Raw genomic sequence first — 15,387 nt, forward strand, 5'->3', positions numbered from 1 at the left:
AGAACCAACAGACAACCAGAGATCATTAGAAAAGTGAGGGGAAGCCCTCGTCCAGGTTTACAACGTTTGATATTTTCTCTCATCTCATAAACCAAAAGAATCTTCAACAGTGACCGTGATGTTGGCGACTGCAAACCCAGCCGCGCCCCCAACTGGCTCGCCGCCGCCAGCCAACACCGCTGGCGTGGAACGCGCTGAAGGACCGATCACCATTGTGAGTTTTCAGTATTTCTATAGAAAGGCCGGGGACGTATCGGCAGCCCAGGCGGCGAACTTGTGCTGATCACAGCTCATGGCAGGACCCCGCCCTTGAGGAAGGACCCGAAACTCAGTCCGAAGCGGAGACCGGAAGGTTAGTCCGACATAAACTGGTGAAGCTGAAGACACTGACCAGCCCTAGCATCTTTTCGTCTTCAACTGCTTCCTTGAGCGAAAGCATCTACGAGTACCGTCGCATCCAAGGTCGAACGTATACCCAGAAGGTCGACTACTGGGGACCAAATGACGAGAGACAGAATGAAGGTCTTGAGATCAAGTAAGAAGGCTTTCTGGTCTTATTGATATTACCCACAAACCCTAACCTTCGACACAGTCATTGGATTATGACCTTGTTCCTCGGGGACAGGCTCTTCCTGTCTCCAATCGGTGACAATCCGCAGGTGAGCGGCCTTCTAATGAATGGTTTGTATAGATCACAGGGCTCACGCTGTTCATAGAGGGTTCTTGACCTTGGTACTGGGACCGGGATTTGGGCTATGTGAGTTTCTGGATGCTTGCGCGCTAAACGTGAAAATGTGTTTAACGAGAGCAGCGATTTCGCCGATGAATTTCCCTCCGCCGAGGTTTTCGGGGTTGACGTATCGCCCATCCAGCCTAAATGGGTCCCTATCAACTGCAAGTTCCAGATCGACGATATCGAGCAGCCGTGGACGTGGCCTGATAACCATTTTCACTTCATTCACATTGGCAACCTTGAAGGTTGCATATCTAACTGGACGGATCTTTATAAACAGGCCTTTGAATGCATGGCACCTGGTGGCTATATTGAGGTCAAAGAGCATGATATTGAGCTCCGATCGCAGATCCAGGAGCTGGACGATGAGCATGCCTTTAAGTCCTTTTCCGGAAACCTTCTTGAAGCTTGTGGCCGGCTCGGGAAAGTGGGCCTTCAGTGTCGTGATCATGGCATAGCTAAAAGCCTTAAAGCGGCAGGATTTGTTGATATCGTCGAAAGGAAGTGGCCAATTCCTGTTGGGGCCTGGGCCAATGACCTCGTCTTGAAGCAAGTTGGCTCAGGTGCACTGGAATTTCTTGATAAATCCGTCGAGGGGTTTGGAATATTCCTTTTGAAAGAAGTCATGGGCTGGGAAATGGCTGAGATCTTGGTTTTAAGCAGCGAGTTCCGCAAGGCTCTTAAGAACTTCAGGACGCAACCGGTCTTCGACCTGTAGGTGTACTTCTCGAACCACCTGGGCTTTGGGCTAACATCAATCAGACACATCGTGTACGCACGTAAGCCGGAAACCCGCATAGAGACGGCGTAGGAGACTTCTGCTCTTGCAGATTGTACCTATACTCTCCATGAGTTACATGCTCTGTTCAGATCATTTCATTCACTTGCTATTCCATGGCTTACTCATATTCGTTACGACGAGTCCATGTCACCAAGCTATATTAGTTGGCCCAGGCAAATACTTAAGATGAAAACATTTATGCTCTCGTTAAGCTCTTTAACCCCTTTTCGTTGTCACTTGCACCCAGGTCGACACCGTCGAGACCACGTGCGGCTCTCAGCAAAGAAACGCAGGGATGCTCGTCTATTTCACGCATGTCGGCGATATTTCCTCGCTCTATTCGTTGAGAACTTGAAGCGTATGTCAAAACCACGTCAAACGAAATTCGAGGGCTCGGACGGCTAGCAGCCCACACAAGCCAAATCAGAAGCCGACCGTCGACGCGCCTTCAAAGGCCGACCCCGCTCCACCCTGAGAAAACCTCTCAGCCGCCATCTAACTCGATAGTGAGGCACACACCTTGTTCACGGCAAGCGCTTAGTCTTCGCCTCTTCTACATTGGCCACTCTCCTCTTGATGCCTCGCGCTGCTGTCGGGTTGCTTGCACCAAGAGCGTGTCCGGATCGGCGAGCGCGTAACCTCTCACAAGTGTTGGGGTTTGTAAAGAGATGCGCACGGTTTCTTACCCTTTCGCACCTTTTTGGTTCCTTAACACGTCGTCGTATTCTAGAGCCCAGGTGACAAGGGTCGCGGCAGCGTCGTGCCAGGACGCAGGAGGCGGTTCAGCATGTAGGCCTTGAAGAATGAAGGCGAAGACCTGCCAAATAGCTGTGTCGTGGAGCCTGTTCTCGTCATCGTCTAGAACATCCAAGTTAGGCACGCCTACAGAATGGTATACGCCGGTGGGATCATCCGGAATGTAGAGGAAGTCAAATACCTCTCCTATGCACACATATCCATAGTGGATACCTTTGCGGGTCGGTGACCTCGAGGCTGACGTTGCAGCGCCGGTATAATCCCTCTCGATGGACATTTGCTCTATAGCTTCGAATAAGGTACGGCGTCCAACTTCGATTTAGAGGGGGTTCAAGTTATTTTTGGTTACTTATGCCTGGCACGACCTCGGGGCTTGTATTTTGACGTTACTGCACATTCACGGATTACTTGATAATGTGCGGCGCCTAACGTTTGCCAACAATCATGTTCTTCCTTCTATTGCTAGAGTTGGAGTAGAAAAAGCAGGCTGGGCTCAGTCGAGTGTCATGACAGTTTTTCCAACCTCCACTTCATTTTACTCGCCTTGGCATTCAAGACTTTCCTAACCGATTTGACAAAGCGCAAGGCAGGCTGTAAAGCACCGCATCCGTATTGGAAGATGGGTGGTCAGCTTCCCACCTCCTGAACTGTCCAGCACCCACAGTACTGCCAAACGTTTCTTGAAACCACGCCCTTTGCCTGATTTCTCCCCCTATTGCGTGCATTTGCCGGTCACACTGGATGAACCAAAGAAAGCCCTTGCTGGGCTTCAGCTGGGGAGAAGTTCATTCCGTGAAAGATTAACCCCGACATTATATGGCCCATTGCTAGACCGTCCGTAATATCATTTTTGACACTGTATCATTATCGTATTTAACGAGAAAATGGCCTGATTTTCAAATTTTGCAAGCTTAGTGGCGCAAGAAATGTTCAGTCAGTACATACGATATAGGTTTGTGTTTTCCCGTGAGACAGACAAGTTGACGAGAGCGTTGACACACTGGCAATGCAGTGCTACGAGAAAGGTCTCAATTCTCATTTCCGTCCATGGTGTGACAGAGCAGGCTGCGCACGATGCCTACCCCGGGGCCGAGCTTTCACGGAAGACTGCAGGTCAGCATAAGCAGCATGCATGCAGCCAGCCACCTCATCGGCAAGCCTCTTCCAATTTCATAAGAAGTCTACTCATCGTCAAGATGATAATCAATCCAGAACACGTTCTGTCTATTTTGTTCAGTATCAATTCCCACGTCAACACTCAATCCCAGTATACTCATTCGTTAAAATGATTCGCAACTTTGGAAAAAGTAATGTCCGGACTAGTTTTGAGGAGCCCTTGATAGACAAGTCAGCTTTCTTTGTCGAAGACGAAAGTCATGAGCTATCTGACTTGGGCATGTCAAAGCGTCAAGGAGCAAGCTCTGATGCTGAACAGCCGATACCATCCACGTCATGGACGCCAAATCAGCCTGTCATGATTCCGAGCGAGATGGATCAAGGAGAATCTCAGACGAAGGCCAAATGTCACAGAACGCCAGAGAAGCGATCAATAGTACGACTGTGGACATCGGAGGTTCTCAATCTCGCTGGCGCGGCGACTCTCATGATCGGCATTCTGTCGATTCTACTTTACGCCGACGGCAGACCGACAACAGGCCTTATGTGGCTGTCACCCCTAAATATCAACTCTGTCCTCGCAGTCCTCTCTACAGTTTATAGAGCACTCCTAGTGGGCGTCAGTTTCGAAATCATATCACAATTCAAGTGGATATGGTTTTGGTCGAAGCGCTCTCCGACACGTTCTCTTCACCACATCAACGCCTTTGACGACGCGAGCCGCGGGACTTTGGGTGCTATGAAGCTGATCCCGCTAGTCGCTCTACGCGATCTTGCTTGCTTACCACCGCTCATTATCATTATCTTCTCTTTTGCTATCGGGCCTTTCGTCCAGCAGGGAGTGGGCATCGCGCGGAGAATAGACATTGTGCCTCCAGAAACAGCTGCGTGGATACCCATTTCTCGGAGGGTGGAAGCGCCGGGCGATGGCGATGTGGATGTCGACATCTCGGGTAAGGCGCACTTCAAAGCCAGCATACGGGGAATGATCTACTCAGCCCTCGGAAATCCCCAGAGCAACGACGGGAGGATTGAGGCAACATGCGATACTGGGCGATGCATATTTGTGCCCCGATTTCAGCGAGATCGTAAAGAAGCCACGCACGCGTCGGTTGGTATCTGCGGGGGGTGCCATGATCTCACCCACTTGGTAACTGAACTCAGCGATTCTTCCTTCCAATTGCCGAATGGCCTCTCAGTCAACGGCGCGGGCGATCCCAACGTTTTCATTGTCAAAACCGACAACGACACTTCATGGGCAACAAATGGTACTGGAACCCAACTTCCACAATATTGGGCTGCGATGACCAATTTCACATTCATGTCAAGAACTATGGGAACAAATTCCAACCACACGACAGGCCAGCTTGCCGAATCAATTTTGCCGCACGTCTTTGCGGGAACATGCTCTCTGTGGCCGTGCCTGCAGTATTTCGGAGCAGACGTCTTCAACGACACACTGCGCGAGGACGCACTTCATCAAACACCCATGTATCCAGACGCAATCAGCTACTCGGAAAGGGAAAAGAACATATCTTTAGGGGGGCCAGTTGATGCATTGCCCGCTTCTTGGGATCTCACCGCCGTGCAGGCCCCATGTCGAGTGAACAATGCACTTTATGGGTACGAAGATATCGAAACCACCACCGTTTTTGGTCGGATGAGCCTACTGGCTAGCGACTCAGAAGTCCGCATTCTGTCACCTCCGAGCGCACCGGAGCATGCCATCGAAGCCGTACCGAAGCCTTGCGTATTTAGAATGGCCGCCGCCTTCAGGTCCACTCTGGCCTCTTTCCTGAATGACGAAATTTTCAACGGCAGTTGTAGGAGAGAAAACTCAAGATCTGGGACTTCAGTGCTTGACTGTGGCGGAAAATGGTGGCTAGAATTGCTATGGGAGAGTGGGAGGTCAAGCAAAGAAAGTATCGACAAGCGAATAACGGACTTCGCAGCCTGGATAACAACTGAATTCCGATCCAGTCTTTCAGGGCTCGGAAGTGGAGAACTCTACAGATTCCACGGTCGAGGACTTGAGGAGGTTACATTTATCACAGTCCGATGGCGCTGGCTACTTTTTCCGTCATCTATGTTGATGGCCGAACTCATTATTCTGGGTTGGGCCATCGCTCGCACGCACAAGAACCGAAACCGGGAAATGGTATGGAAAAGCAACCCTTTACCACTCATTTACTACGCAAACTACTTCATCACCTCAGAGGGGCAATCTCTTGGACATGAAAAGATACCTCCCATCATGAAATCCAACGAAGGACGTTTGATGACAGCAAATGACATGGAGCAGTCTGCTAAGCAGATCTCGGTAAAGCTTCTAAGAGGAGGATCACAGGACTCGGCTTTGAAGGATATGGCTCTCTGGATTCCCAAGCTCAATCGAAGCCACTCACTTGTCAGCCATGAACCTGAACAAGAGACTGGAAGGTCTAGAGAAGCCAAGGGCTAGGCGAGTATTCGACAGATTAGAACGGTTTTTTATAATCATACAGGTAACCTTTAGGCCAATAGGGCTACTAGATATGCCACGATCTTTCCTCAGAGTATATTTGAAGGGATGGACGATGTTATCGAAGTGGGATAGGATTTGCTAATGGTACGAGACAGCGGCTAAAAGGAAACGTAGAAGACCAAAAAAAGATTGAAGACACCTTCAACAGGCTCTTGTCGAACTGCCAGTCGAAAGCCGGTTTGGCTAGCTTGTTCAAATATTTTTTTAAAGTCTTGAGACCTAGCAGAAGTTGTATGAAAATGAACCTTACGACGTCTGCCTACCTAGCATTGTAAAATTCAAATTTGGTTCCTACATCATAATGCCAACTTCGCTTTTCAATGCGAAAAGAAATCTCAACACAAATGCAGCCGTTCAATTTCGAGAGAGATCTGGCTGCAATTTGTTACAATTCTGCATCAGGGCTCGAAGTTCTGTAGGCGGGCTTGTCTCTGACGCCTCGACGATCTGGAGCTTCATCCATCTATTTTGTCTCCAAAACCACTGTGCAGAGAGAGCTTCGACCATAAGAATGAGACCAGCCGCAACTCCGATGCCGATAGCAGCAGGCTTGAAAGCCCATTTGTTGCTATCATTGGGATCGGAATCAGCCGTTGTAGCCGTACAAACTGACTCCTCTGTGGCTATCCTTGCAGCGCCGTCGGTGTTGCAGCATGACCTGTCGTCTTTTCCACAGCAGAAAGTGGACGTGTTCCAGTCACACGGAGTTAAAAACTCCATGCTAGATACATTAACTCCAGCCTACTTATACATCAGCCTTCAAATTCCCTAGGAGTCTGTTACTTTGAGATACCTCTTCGTTGACACATTCTCGGACACAGGCCTTAGAATTCCAGGTTCTGTCGGTGCAGAGCCCTGTGCGATAGTTTCCTTCGGAATCGATGCAGAGACCACTCTTGTCGCAGACATCCCGCGACTCATTCGGCCCATCCAAGATGCAACAGCTGGAGAATACACCTGACTGTGTAAGTCCAAGTTTGTTACAGGGAACCCATGTTGTGTTGTCGCCAATATCGCCATTTAGTGCATAACATGTGACCTCCTGTCCAGATACGGCGAGGATGAAAAGTGGCGCAAGGAGCAGTCTGAACATTGTGGGTTCTTATCACTTGTTGGGATTGAGTATCCCCATATGAAGATAGCGGGAATTTTCGAGAATGACTGACGGGAAGAAAGAGAATCAGAGCAGAAGCGCAGAAGCTGATTGAGCGTGGAGCTAGATGGTACTTATCATAACTAAACCCCAAAGCCCCTTGCTTGTGCGACCTTACTTGCATGTTCGGTATACCCCTCCTCCTTCTCAGCTCCACGAGCTTTACGGCGTACATAAAATTCAGGCTGAGTATGACACACAGCACCATCTGCGCATGTCGGAGACTCCACAGGGTGCAGTAATATCAGGCACCAGTCGACTCAATCAGGCTGTGGAAGTGACTTATAGTGCATCATGAAAAGATGATGCAAAATATTAGGAGGCGCAGTCGCATGCCTCTGCCGTCAGGAACGGAGCATTCACCGATCTTCCATGAACATAACGCCAGTCTCTTTGAACTTTTCGTTACATCTTCCATAGATTCTAGCCCAATCCATCGTCAGATAGGACAGTCGGAATCGTGTTGGCGTTGGATGGCTTGGGGCCCTGATCTACTGGACAGACCACAAATGTTGCCACATCTTCCGCGCAGCATTGAGGGCAGACTGGCGCTTGATTTAACGTATTGGATATGCGAAGGAAGGTCTGAGAGCATTGTGCTTCAATTTCATGAGCCTTTCCGTCTTCTATCCTTATACTTTTGCCACATTCCACAGGCCAGCGTTTTGCGCCGAGAGTAGTAAGGGTTTCGAATAGAATTTCGCTATCCGGGCGGATAGTAGGCATAGACGACAATAGGGATGACGGGAACGATAGTAATAGGGACGACAGTGATAGCAGGAATAACAAAATTACTGATATGAAATAAATAATGGGACCTGATATAGTAGCTATCCGCCCGGACAGCAGGATTCTTCGAATAAATCAAGCATGCAGAAATGAGGGTTCGTCTCAAATTTGCAACTTCTCATTTGATGGAAGCGGATGAAAGATACAGAATTCCACTAAACACCATATCATGTGAACCTTACAACATGCACTTTGGCTTTTCAGATCCACCGACGTTCTCTATCGCCGTGCCGGAACCACGCCATCTCGTCCATCGACTCTCGCCCACTCCTCCAGTGCGTCAAACAGTCTACCCCATTTTGCGCCAGACCACTTATCCCTTAGCTCTTCCCACTCGGGAAGGCAGCCTCTCATCATCTGCAGCCAGCCGCCGATTATGAAGTCGGCATACATTGGAGTCTTCCGGCCGTCCATGAAGGGACCCTTACTATCATCTGCCGCAGCGGCAAAGCATGGTCCAAGTTTTGTGTCCAGTGCTTTCTCGAAATCTTTAAGAAACTTCTTCCTCACATCCGATCCTCGGGGAATTTCAAATTCTTCCCACTTCGTCTTTCCTGGAAAGCGGTCCATCATGGCTTTCTTGTCGGCTTCTTCGGTCCGTGGGTCGAAAGGCATGTAGCACCCAGCAAGCGGAGCTCCATACTGGGAGAACAAATCATCGGCGAACTTGTTGAAGGCGCGATGAAGTGCTACCGTTCCACTTCCATCTGCGGGGAAGAGCTGTTGGGATGAGGACGTCGACGGAGAAGAAAGATAGGTCTTTTGTACGTGTAGCGCGATGTCGAACGTATCGCCGAGTACTATTTCCTTTTTGTCGGCAGCAGGAGCACGAGGATCGCGGATGATGGGAAGCGTGGGGAAGTCACTCCCGTCTATGTGCTTGCGGTTGGCGGGGAGCTGAAGTGAATTGCGTGTCTCAGCGACGGCGTTGAGGGGCACCCAAGTCGTGCGATAAGGGACTTTAGCGAAGTTGAGAGCGTATCGTGTCTTCCATGGATTTGGAGATCCGGGATACGCAGCTGGATCAAGAATGATGTCGTAGAATGAGATGACGGAGTCAGTAGATGCACTCATGATGGCGACTGATATGCTGGTAGTTTGTTGGGTGTTTGGCGTTTAGTGTAGAGGTCAGGCTGCTCAATATTCACGCAACAGGAGGCTGTGGTTGAACATTGTCGAAAGAATGGACCCATTAAATATTTTGTGTCCAGGAAATCCTGCCCCTTTTGTTTTTGGGTTTTAGTTTTCGTGATCTGCACCCATGCTGACTGCTTAGCGGCGATGAATCATCTTAGACACACGCAAGCGGCTCCATTTGATAGGTTCATCTGCGAAGCCACAAAACACTCCGCATGATGGCTGAGACTCAGGGCGGGGAAGGCCATGTGAAACCTTTGAGCAATTATTGTTGTTGAGAATCAGTAATCTTAATCCTTAATTCCCCAAACGTCTCTCTGCTCTCTCTTGAAAGTACACAGAGAAACCATTGTACGTGTATGTGAAGAACTGAATTGCACTGAAAACTAGCGCGCCTCAGGCCGATCATTCTGGGAGCCCAGTGTGACATTCCAAAAGCAGTTCCGGCATTGATACTACCAAACATGAAGGATGAGCTGAGGGTTGGCGTCCGCACAGCTTGCCGGTTGGTGGAAGAAGTCTTCGAAGAAAAGGCTTGATAGAGTCTCTGTTAGTGTCCAAGTTATGAGATTGAGATCTGACGATTGTCGGCATGATGGCGCCAGTGGTTCTGTCTGCATAGATTTACCCCAGTGCGGGCGGTGTCGGTCTCTGCCCAGGGTAGCGCCAGGCAGCTTGATGATCCGTAAATAGCCATGCCGATTGACCCAAAAGAAAAGTCATTCCGAGGCGACCTGCAATTTTGAGAACTTAGTGGAGCCAGTCGAGCTTGCGGGCGGCTATCCGTTGGGCTCGGGCGCTTCGAGGTTTTCCATGGTCTAGACAACCAATAAACCGAGGGAGAGTCTCTATTGGCCAAATTGATGTTGCTAGGCTGGTCGAATCGACTTCATCGAGCAGAATCTTGTACCTGTACCTTTCGTTCTCCCTTATATTGACTGCCTCCGGGAGGGGTGGAGGGTTTTGAAGTATATGGACATAACTGCAGACGGCTCCAGGCTCATCGCGACATCACCGTTCGAAATGAATCCTCGTCTCTACCCATAGACTCCAGGCTGCATATGACGAGTGGGAAAATGATAGGAATCTGCGGATGATCGCGCCAACGCTTCCCGCTGCGAGGCCCAGACATGGCATTGCTTTCCATGGCAATGAGACGTTAAGTACCTCCGATCTAGTTTGATTCTCAATTTCTTTTGCTCACTGTTTGTTGTCATTTCTGCTACTTTCACCGCTGTCGATTGATTTCGCTCTTCATTCCGCGATCAGTCGTATCACAGCAATTTTGTGTGTCTCAGAGACGCCCTACCGAGCGATGGATAACCCTCTAAACCAGGCGTTCCCTTTGGCGGATGGTTGGGCTGGACAAAAGTTCATTCTCCAGATCGGGCAATCAGAAGTACATATTTTGCCTTCTCGGCCGGACTTGCTGAACCAGATAACTCTGGAATGAAAGTATTTGGTCATTGCAAGAGTACCGAATTGGTACCCTACTACTCTGGTACGTCAAACTCCACTGCATGTCTTGAATCATGCTGACATCGTTTCAGGGGTCGTATTAGGGGTCTACGCTACAGTCGAACGGAAAGCACGGAGAGCAAGCATTCGAGACGTACATCTCTAATTGGAGGTACACTGGTGTGCGGCAGTTGAGAAGCCAAGACGATGCGGACAAAGTTGACGGAGCTAGAGCTCGGTGATGATGTATCAGGGGAAGCACTGATCCTCCTACAGCTGTCGTTGAATCAGTCCATAGACAAGCTTTGATGATAATTGCTCTTTGTAGTGAAGATTGGCAAGCATCAAAGAGTCCTCGGAAATATCTGTGATAGGGCCAAACGTTACACGGACACTGATCCCGGGCCAAGGAAAACGTATCCCGCGCATCTATCGTCAAACTTTTAATTTTTCAGCTAGGAGCCTTGCTCTACTACTCGTACCGCGAAGCATGGTGACACTTCCCGGATGTACCGCCCACATGGGAACCTTAACTCAATTCCCGTGAGCTACCAAGAATGGGTCCTAGCCATTGCTATTCGTCTGATGTAGCGATGATCTAGGAAGCGTGCTGTTATCCCCGGTTATTTCCCCGGGTGTGGTACAAAACTGCAAGAGTCAATGTTGGCGTGTGACTTTCTGCATGAATAACCATTCGAAGGGGTCGGGGCTACACGCCGGCTAAAGACGAGATCTCAATCGTGTGTGCGGTTTATCAACAAGAGACCGTATCCCAACGACAAGGAGTTGCAAGTGTTGACATCGATGAATTTTTCCATTGAAACGAAAGGTCTGGTATATCAGAAATGACCTATAAAGGTCCGATGTAGGAAACGACAGAAAGAATTCCAGTCTTCGGTATTAGATCCATGATCGTTAAACCCATCCACATCAATCATCCGTAACAATCCAGATTCTCGAACAACCCCATCTAACCCCACGAAGATCCCACCCTCTCACAGTCAATTGAACCTTCGAAAGCTTTCCAATGGTCATCCCCAGTGACGTGGTGCTCACTCGCCACCACGGTGGTTGTCGGCGTTCTCGTCGTGGTACAGAGGCGGGCACACCGCGGTCTTCTTCTGGAAGATCCAGCGCTTGATCCACCAAGGCAAGACTGTGAAAAGTTGATAAGATGCGTGGGTCCGATCAGGAACGCCGAACACGTAGTCTAATTCTTCCAGAGACTTCTGCTTCGTTTCGGGTACGAATAACTAGGCCGTGTTAGGGACTGTCATCCTTGATCGGAATAGAAAACTCACAAATATAAGACCTACGGCAACTAAATTCAGTCCCGCATAGAAGGAGAAGGCCCCAGTTGCCGTCATTGCGATCAGCATTCGAGGGAAGGTAAGAGACAGAACAGATGCCCAGAAGTTGTTGGTCGCAACGGCCCACGACATGCCAATCTCGCGATGCGAAAGAGGGAAAACCTCGGCCGAGTACATGAACGGGACCGGGCCTTCTCCGGGGGAATAGAAGGCTGCAAAGAGGTAGACGAAGGTTGCAACGGCGGCGATTCTGGCTGTGCTGTTCTCACTGTCCTTGTCGATGAGGTAACAGAGACCAGCGGCTACACCCAAGAAGTCAACATCATGCGACAACAACGATGAAGGTTTCCTCCGTAGCATCGAGATGACTTACCAAGTAGAGTCCAAAACATATTCGGGAATGTGAAGAGCAAAAGTGTTCGCCGACCAAAAGTGTCGATTGTCCACACTGCAGGCCATGCGAAGGTGAAGTTAATTAAACCGAAACCGAAGCTGGCCCAAAGAGCAGTGTAATCGCTGATGCCGCTCTCCTTGAAGATGGTCGAGCTGTAGAAGGAAATAATGTTGACTGCCAGAAGGTTAGCATGAACTGATTGAGTCATTGTAGAGACGATCTGAAGACTTACTTCCGCACATCTGTTGTGCAATCATGACAATACCCGCAGCCCATGTCGCACGTCTGATACGAGGGATCGTGAACAACTCAACGAATCGAGTGAAGAGATTGCTGGTAGTCTTGAGGCCAGCCTCGCGCACGAGAGCCACCTCATCGTCCAGTAGCGCATGAATGTAGTAGAGATCGCGGGCCGCCTGTAGAGGTGTATTGCGCAGTCGCAATAGAGAATGCCAAGCGTTGGCCGTCTTTCCCTTCTTCAGGTACCAACGAGGACTCTCGGGACACAAGTACGTGCCAATCACAAGCGGCACAGCTGGGATGAAGGCAGAGCCAAACTGTAGTCGCCATGCGATGTCTCCGGTTTTACCAACAGCAAGGTTGGCGCATGTGCCCAGGAAGATGCCTGTTCGGTTTCGCAATCAAACTTGTCAGCTATTTTTGAAACGAAGAAAACAACACTTGCTTAACTGCGCCAACTTTGTTAGGACTACTACTCACCAAAGGCCGTCCAAACTTGCCAAGACATGACCAGCCCGCCTCGGATGAGAGTGGGGGAGTTCTCGGCGGAGAATACCGGAACTGTAACCTCTTTCAAACCCATTCCGATTCCGAGGAGCATCCTGTCAAAGAAGCGTTATCAGCGAATGATCGATTGAGTTATGATCAGGTCGCCGACGGAAACTCACCTGCACACTGCTAGTTGACCCCATGTCTGCGATACAGCCATGCCGAATGGAGCGAGGACAGAAAAGATGGCAGCGACGAAGATGACGCCACGTCGGCCGAGAAGTTCGTTCATGGGGTCAGATATCCAGCCGGCACTGTAAATCGAGTTTTAGTCGAAGCTTAATGGATACGCGTAAAGCTTATTTGGTGGTACTTACAACAGACAGATGGTGATGTACGGCATGGAGTTGACGAAGCCGATGATCCAGCTGTTCTTTGCGCAATCTCCCTCGTTTGCGACAGGACCGCAGGCAGACCCAGCAGAGTCAGGAATACCAAGGGCGGTAGGAAAAGCGAGGTTGGCACCGTTGGAACCGGTCTGTTTCTCGGTGAGCCGATTTGCGTGTAAAAAGTCTTCGAATTTCAAAATGTACCTGGTCCCATCCCTGAATAGCTGCCGCGATCGAGTTGAGGATGATGGTGTAGTACAGAGCCCACGGGTGCTTCCATCTGTGGGTGACTTCTTCTCGAAGAGCATTCTTCTCGCCCTCGTCGAGTTCATCCAGAGTCTCGAAAAGGGCCGGATTCTGCGCCACCAGGGCGCCTTTCTGGAGAAGCGGGAGAATGTCGTCAGGCAAGCCTTGAGTCTTCTGATACACAGCAACCTGCTCCATGAGTTGAGCCTTGGGAATGCCCTTCAGAGGGTTGCGAATCTCCCCCTCGAGGTTCTGGGTGAGCTCGGCGATGCTTTGCTTTCTCTCAGCCCCGTCATGGTGGAAGACACTGTCCTTGTGGACGCTGTTATATGCATGAGTGAGCTGTGTGTGGTGTTGAACTGACAGCAAGGGTTCTAACTCACGGTGAATCGGTGTCAAGTCTCTTCTCCGACATCTTGATGAAATTTCGGACGTCAATGGCAGTAAGTTACTACAGACGAAGCTGCAAGTGCTGGTTCAAACAGAGAATATTCCAAGCCCAACGTAACGAGCACCAGTCTCAACGACGAGCAAAAGAGGGTCGTCTCGTGTGAAGCCGGCGGGATGCAGCGGGGGCGATCAGATTAAATAACCATATTACCCGCAGACGATATGCCTGACTGGTCTCTACGCAGTAGTAGGCGTTCTCTAGAACCCCGGGGAACGTTGCCCATCCATCGCGTGTACTCATCCGTACTTTCGAATGAGCGGGCGTCGGGCGAGTATGACAACGGGATGTGGAGGGCCCTGAAGTCGTCAAAGGTACACCAGCGCTAAAGAAACTTCTGTCTGGCGAACAATGAGGCAGACTAGCCAGCCTATCTCAACAAGATGCGAGCATCCAAATAGAGCCCGTCTCTAACGCAAAACTGCGGGGTTACCGCTGTCCCTCCATGCAGCTTATGTTACAGTACAGCATAGCAGCCTGTCGGTGTCGCCATCAAAGGGTGTATCAAGGCTTGGCCTGGTTGGTCGCATGGCCGTTGGATGATCCCCCCTGACAAGAGAAAGCTTAGGTAGCTTGGTGAAGCTTAGTCCTTCTTAGTTGGCTTAGCTGTCTGAAGTACCGAAAAGTACGTGCGCCTCGTCAACTGTCTGCCTCTGAGTGTGTGCAAGATGACGATTGCTGCCGCGTTGGGCCGTGAGCGTGGGTAGCGCATTACGCGAATGTGCCCTTGGGCTGTCGAGGCGGCACGCAGGGATCCGATCACGTTAACCCCCGCCATTGTCAGTCGGGCATACGGTTGAAGTCGGTCCATTCAATCTGTGGGCTTCTCCGCACCAACTTCCCCGGATTGTAATTCTGGACTCGTCCGGAAAAGATCATCGTTGGGCTGACTTCATTTTGAAAACAACCAACGAAGAGAAAAACAGCCTGGTGAGATGAGCTGTTCTTTTAAGGGTCCGACAGTGCCCACAATTGATTTGCAACGGACATATGCTGGCAGAAATGCCGTCAGATCAATGGACCCGTTTGTCTGGTTCAAGATTCGTCGTGCTACCGACCTCAATTTTGAAGGCATCCAAGAGCTGCGTTGGTTCTAGGCTCCATCGAATGGTGGCCGGCTCCCGCATCGGATGGCACTCTTCATGGTGTCTCATGCAACCCCTCCGTGCATCGTATGACTGAGCGTGGCACTCGGTGGGGTAGCCAAAACCAGATCGCAAGACATGGTCTTCAATCGAACACCAACTTCTTCAGCCCCTACGAACTGGTAGGTTGGATAGTAGTCATCATTCTCGTGACCAAATTACATGCAGTCCGCCAAACTCGTCATGTTCGTGCCGGCCCACCATGATCGATCTCGAATCCTACGTCAAAGAAACACCAAAAGCCTTCCTCGGCGGCATCCAGCCAATTAATCAACGTTA

General features: G+C 50.1%; 4 protein-coding genes across 4 annotated transcripts; 2 read left to right on the forward strand and 2 right to left on the reverse strand.

The window, feature by feature from the left end:
* Window positions 1–118: 118 nt before the first annotated feature.
* Window positions 119–1,544, forward strand: CGGC5_v005010 (Secondary metabolism regulator LAE1; the record flags this gene model as incomplete). The annotated part of the gene is made up of 8 exons (XM_066151378.1): window positions 119–214; window positions 300–352; window positions 401–535; window positions 593–659; window positions 717–757; window positions 812–1,330; window positions 1,397–1,447; window positions 1,496–1,544. 8 exons carry the CDS (start codon window positions 119–121, stop codon window positions 1,542–1,544), a joined length of 1,011 nt encoding a protein of 336 aa, XP_066009012.1.
* A 2,011-nt stretch (window positions 1,545–3,555) lies between these two features.
* Window positions 3,556–5,847, forward strand: CGGC5_v005011 (uncharacterized protein; the record flags this gene model as incomplete). Its single annotated transcript, XM_032030964.2, has 1 exon — window positions 3,556–5,847. The coding sequence occupies one exon, from the start codon at window positions 3,556–3,558 to the stop codon at window positions 5,845–5,847; it is 2,292 nt and encodes a 763-aa protein (XP_031892921.2).
* A 2,224-nt stretch (window positions 5,848–8,071) lies between these two features.
* Window positions 8,072–8,926, reverse strand: ustS-3 (Glutathione S-transferase-like protein ustS; the record flags this gene model as incomplete). Its single annotated transcript, XM_032030988.1, has 1 exon — window positions 8,072–8,926. One exon carries the CDS (start codon window positions 8,924–8,926, stop codon window positions 8,072–8,074), a length of 855 nt encoding a protein of 284 aa, XP_031893464.1.
* Window positions 8,927–11,499: 2,573 nt separating this feature from the next.
* On the reverse strand, window positions 11,500–13,930 carry PLT5 (Polyol transporter 5; the record flags this gene model as incomplete). The annotated part of the gene is made up of 9 exons (XM_032030999.1): window positions 11,500–11,700; window positions 11,749–12,059; window positions 12,131–12,325; window positions 12,384–12,776; window positions 12,872–12,993; window positions 13,060–13,194; window positions 13,258–13,418; window positions 13,474–13,837; window positions 13,899–13,930. 9 exons carry the CDS (start codon window positions 13,928–13,930, stop codon window positions 11,500–11,502), a joined length of 1,914 nt encoding a protein of 637 aa, XP_031893467.1.
* Between the last annotated feature and the right edge of the window lie 1,457 nt (window positions 13,931–15,387).

This window comes from Colletotrichum fructicola (assembly GCF_000319635.2).
Source record: "Colletotrichum fructicola Nara gc5 chromosome Unknown KSG_Nara_v1_contig03, whole genome shotgun sequence".
NCBI lineage: Eukaryota > Fungi > Ascomycota > Sordariomycetes > Glomerellales > Glomerellaceae > Colletotrichum > Colletotrichum fructicola.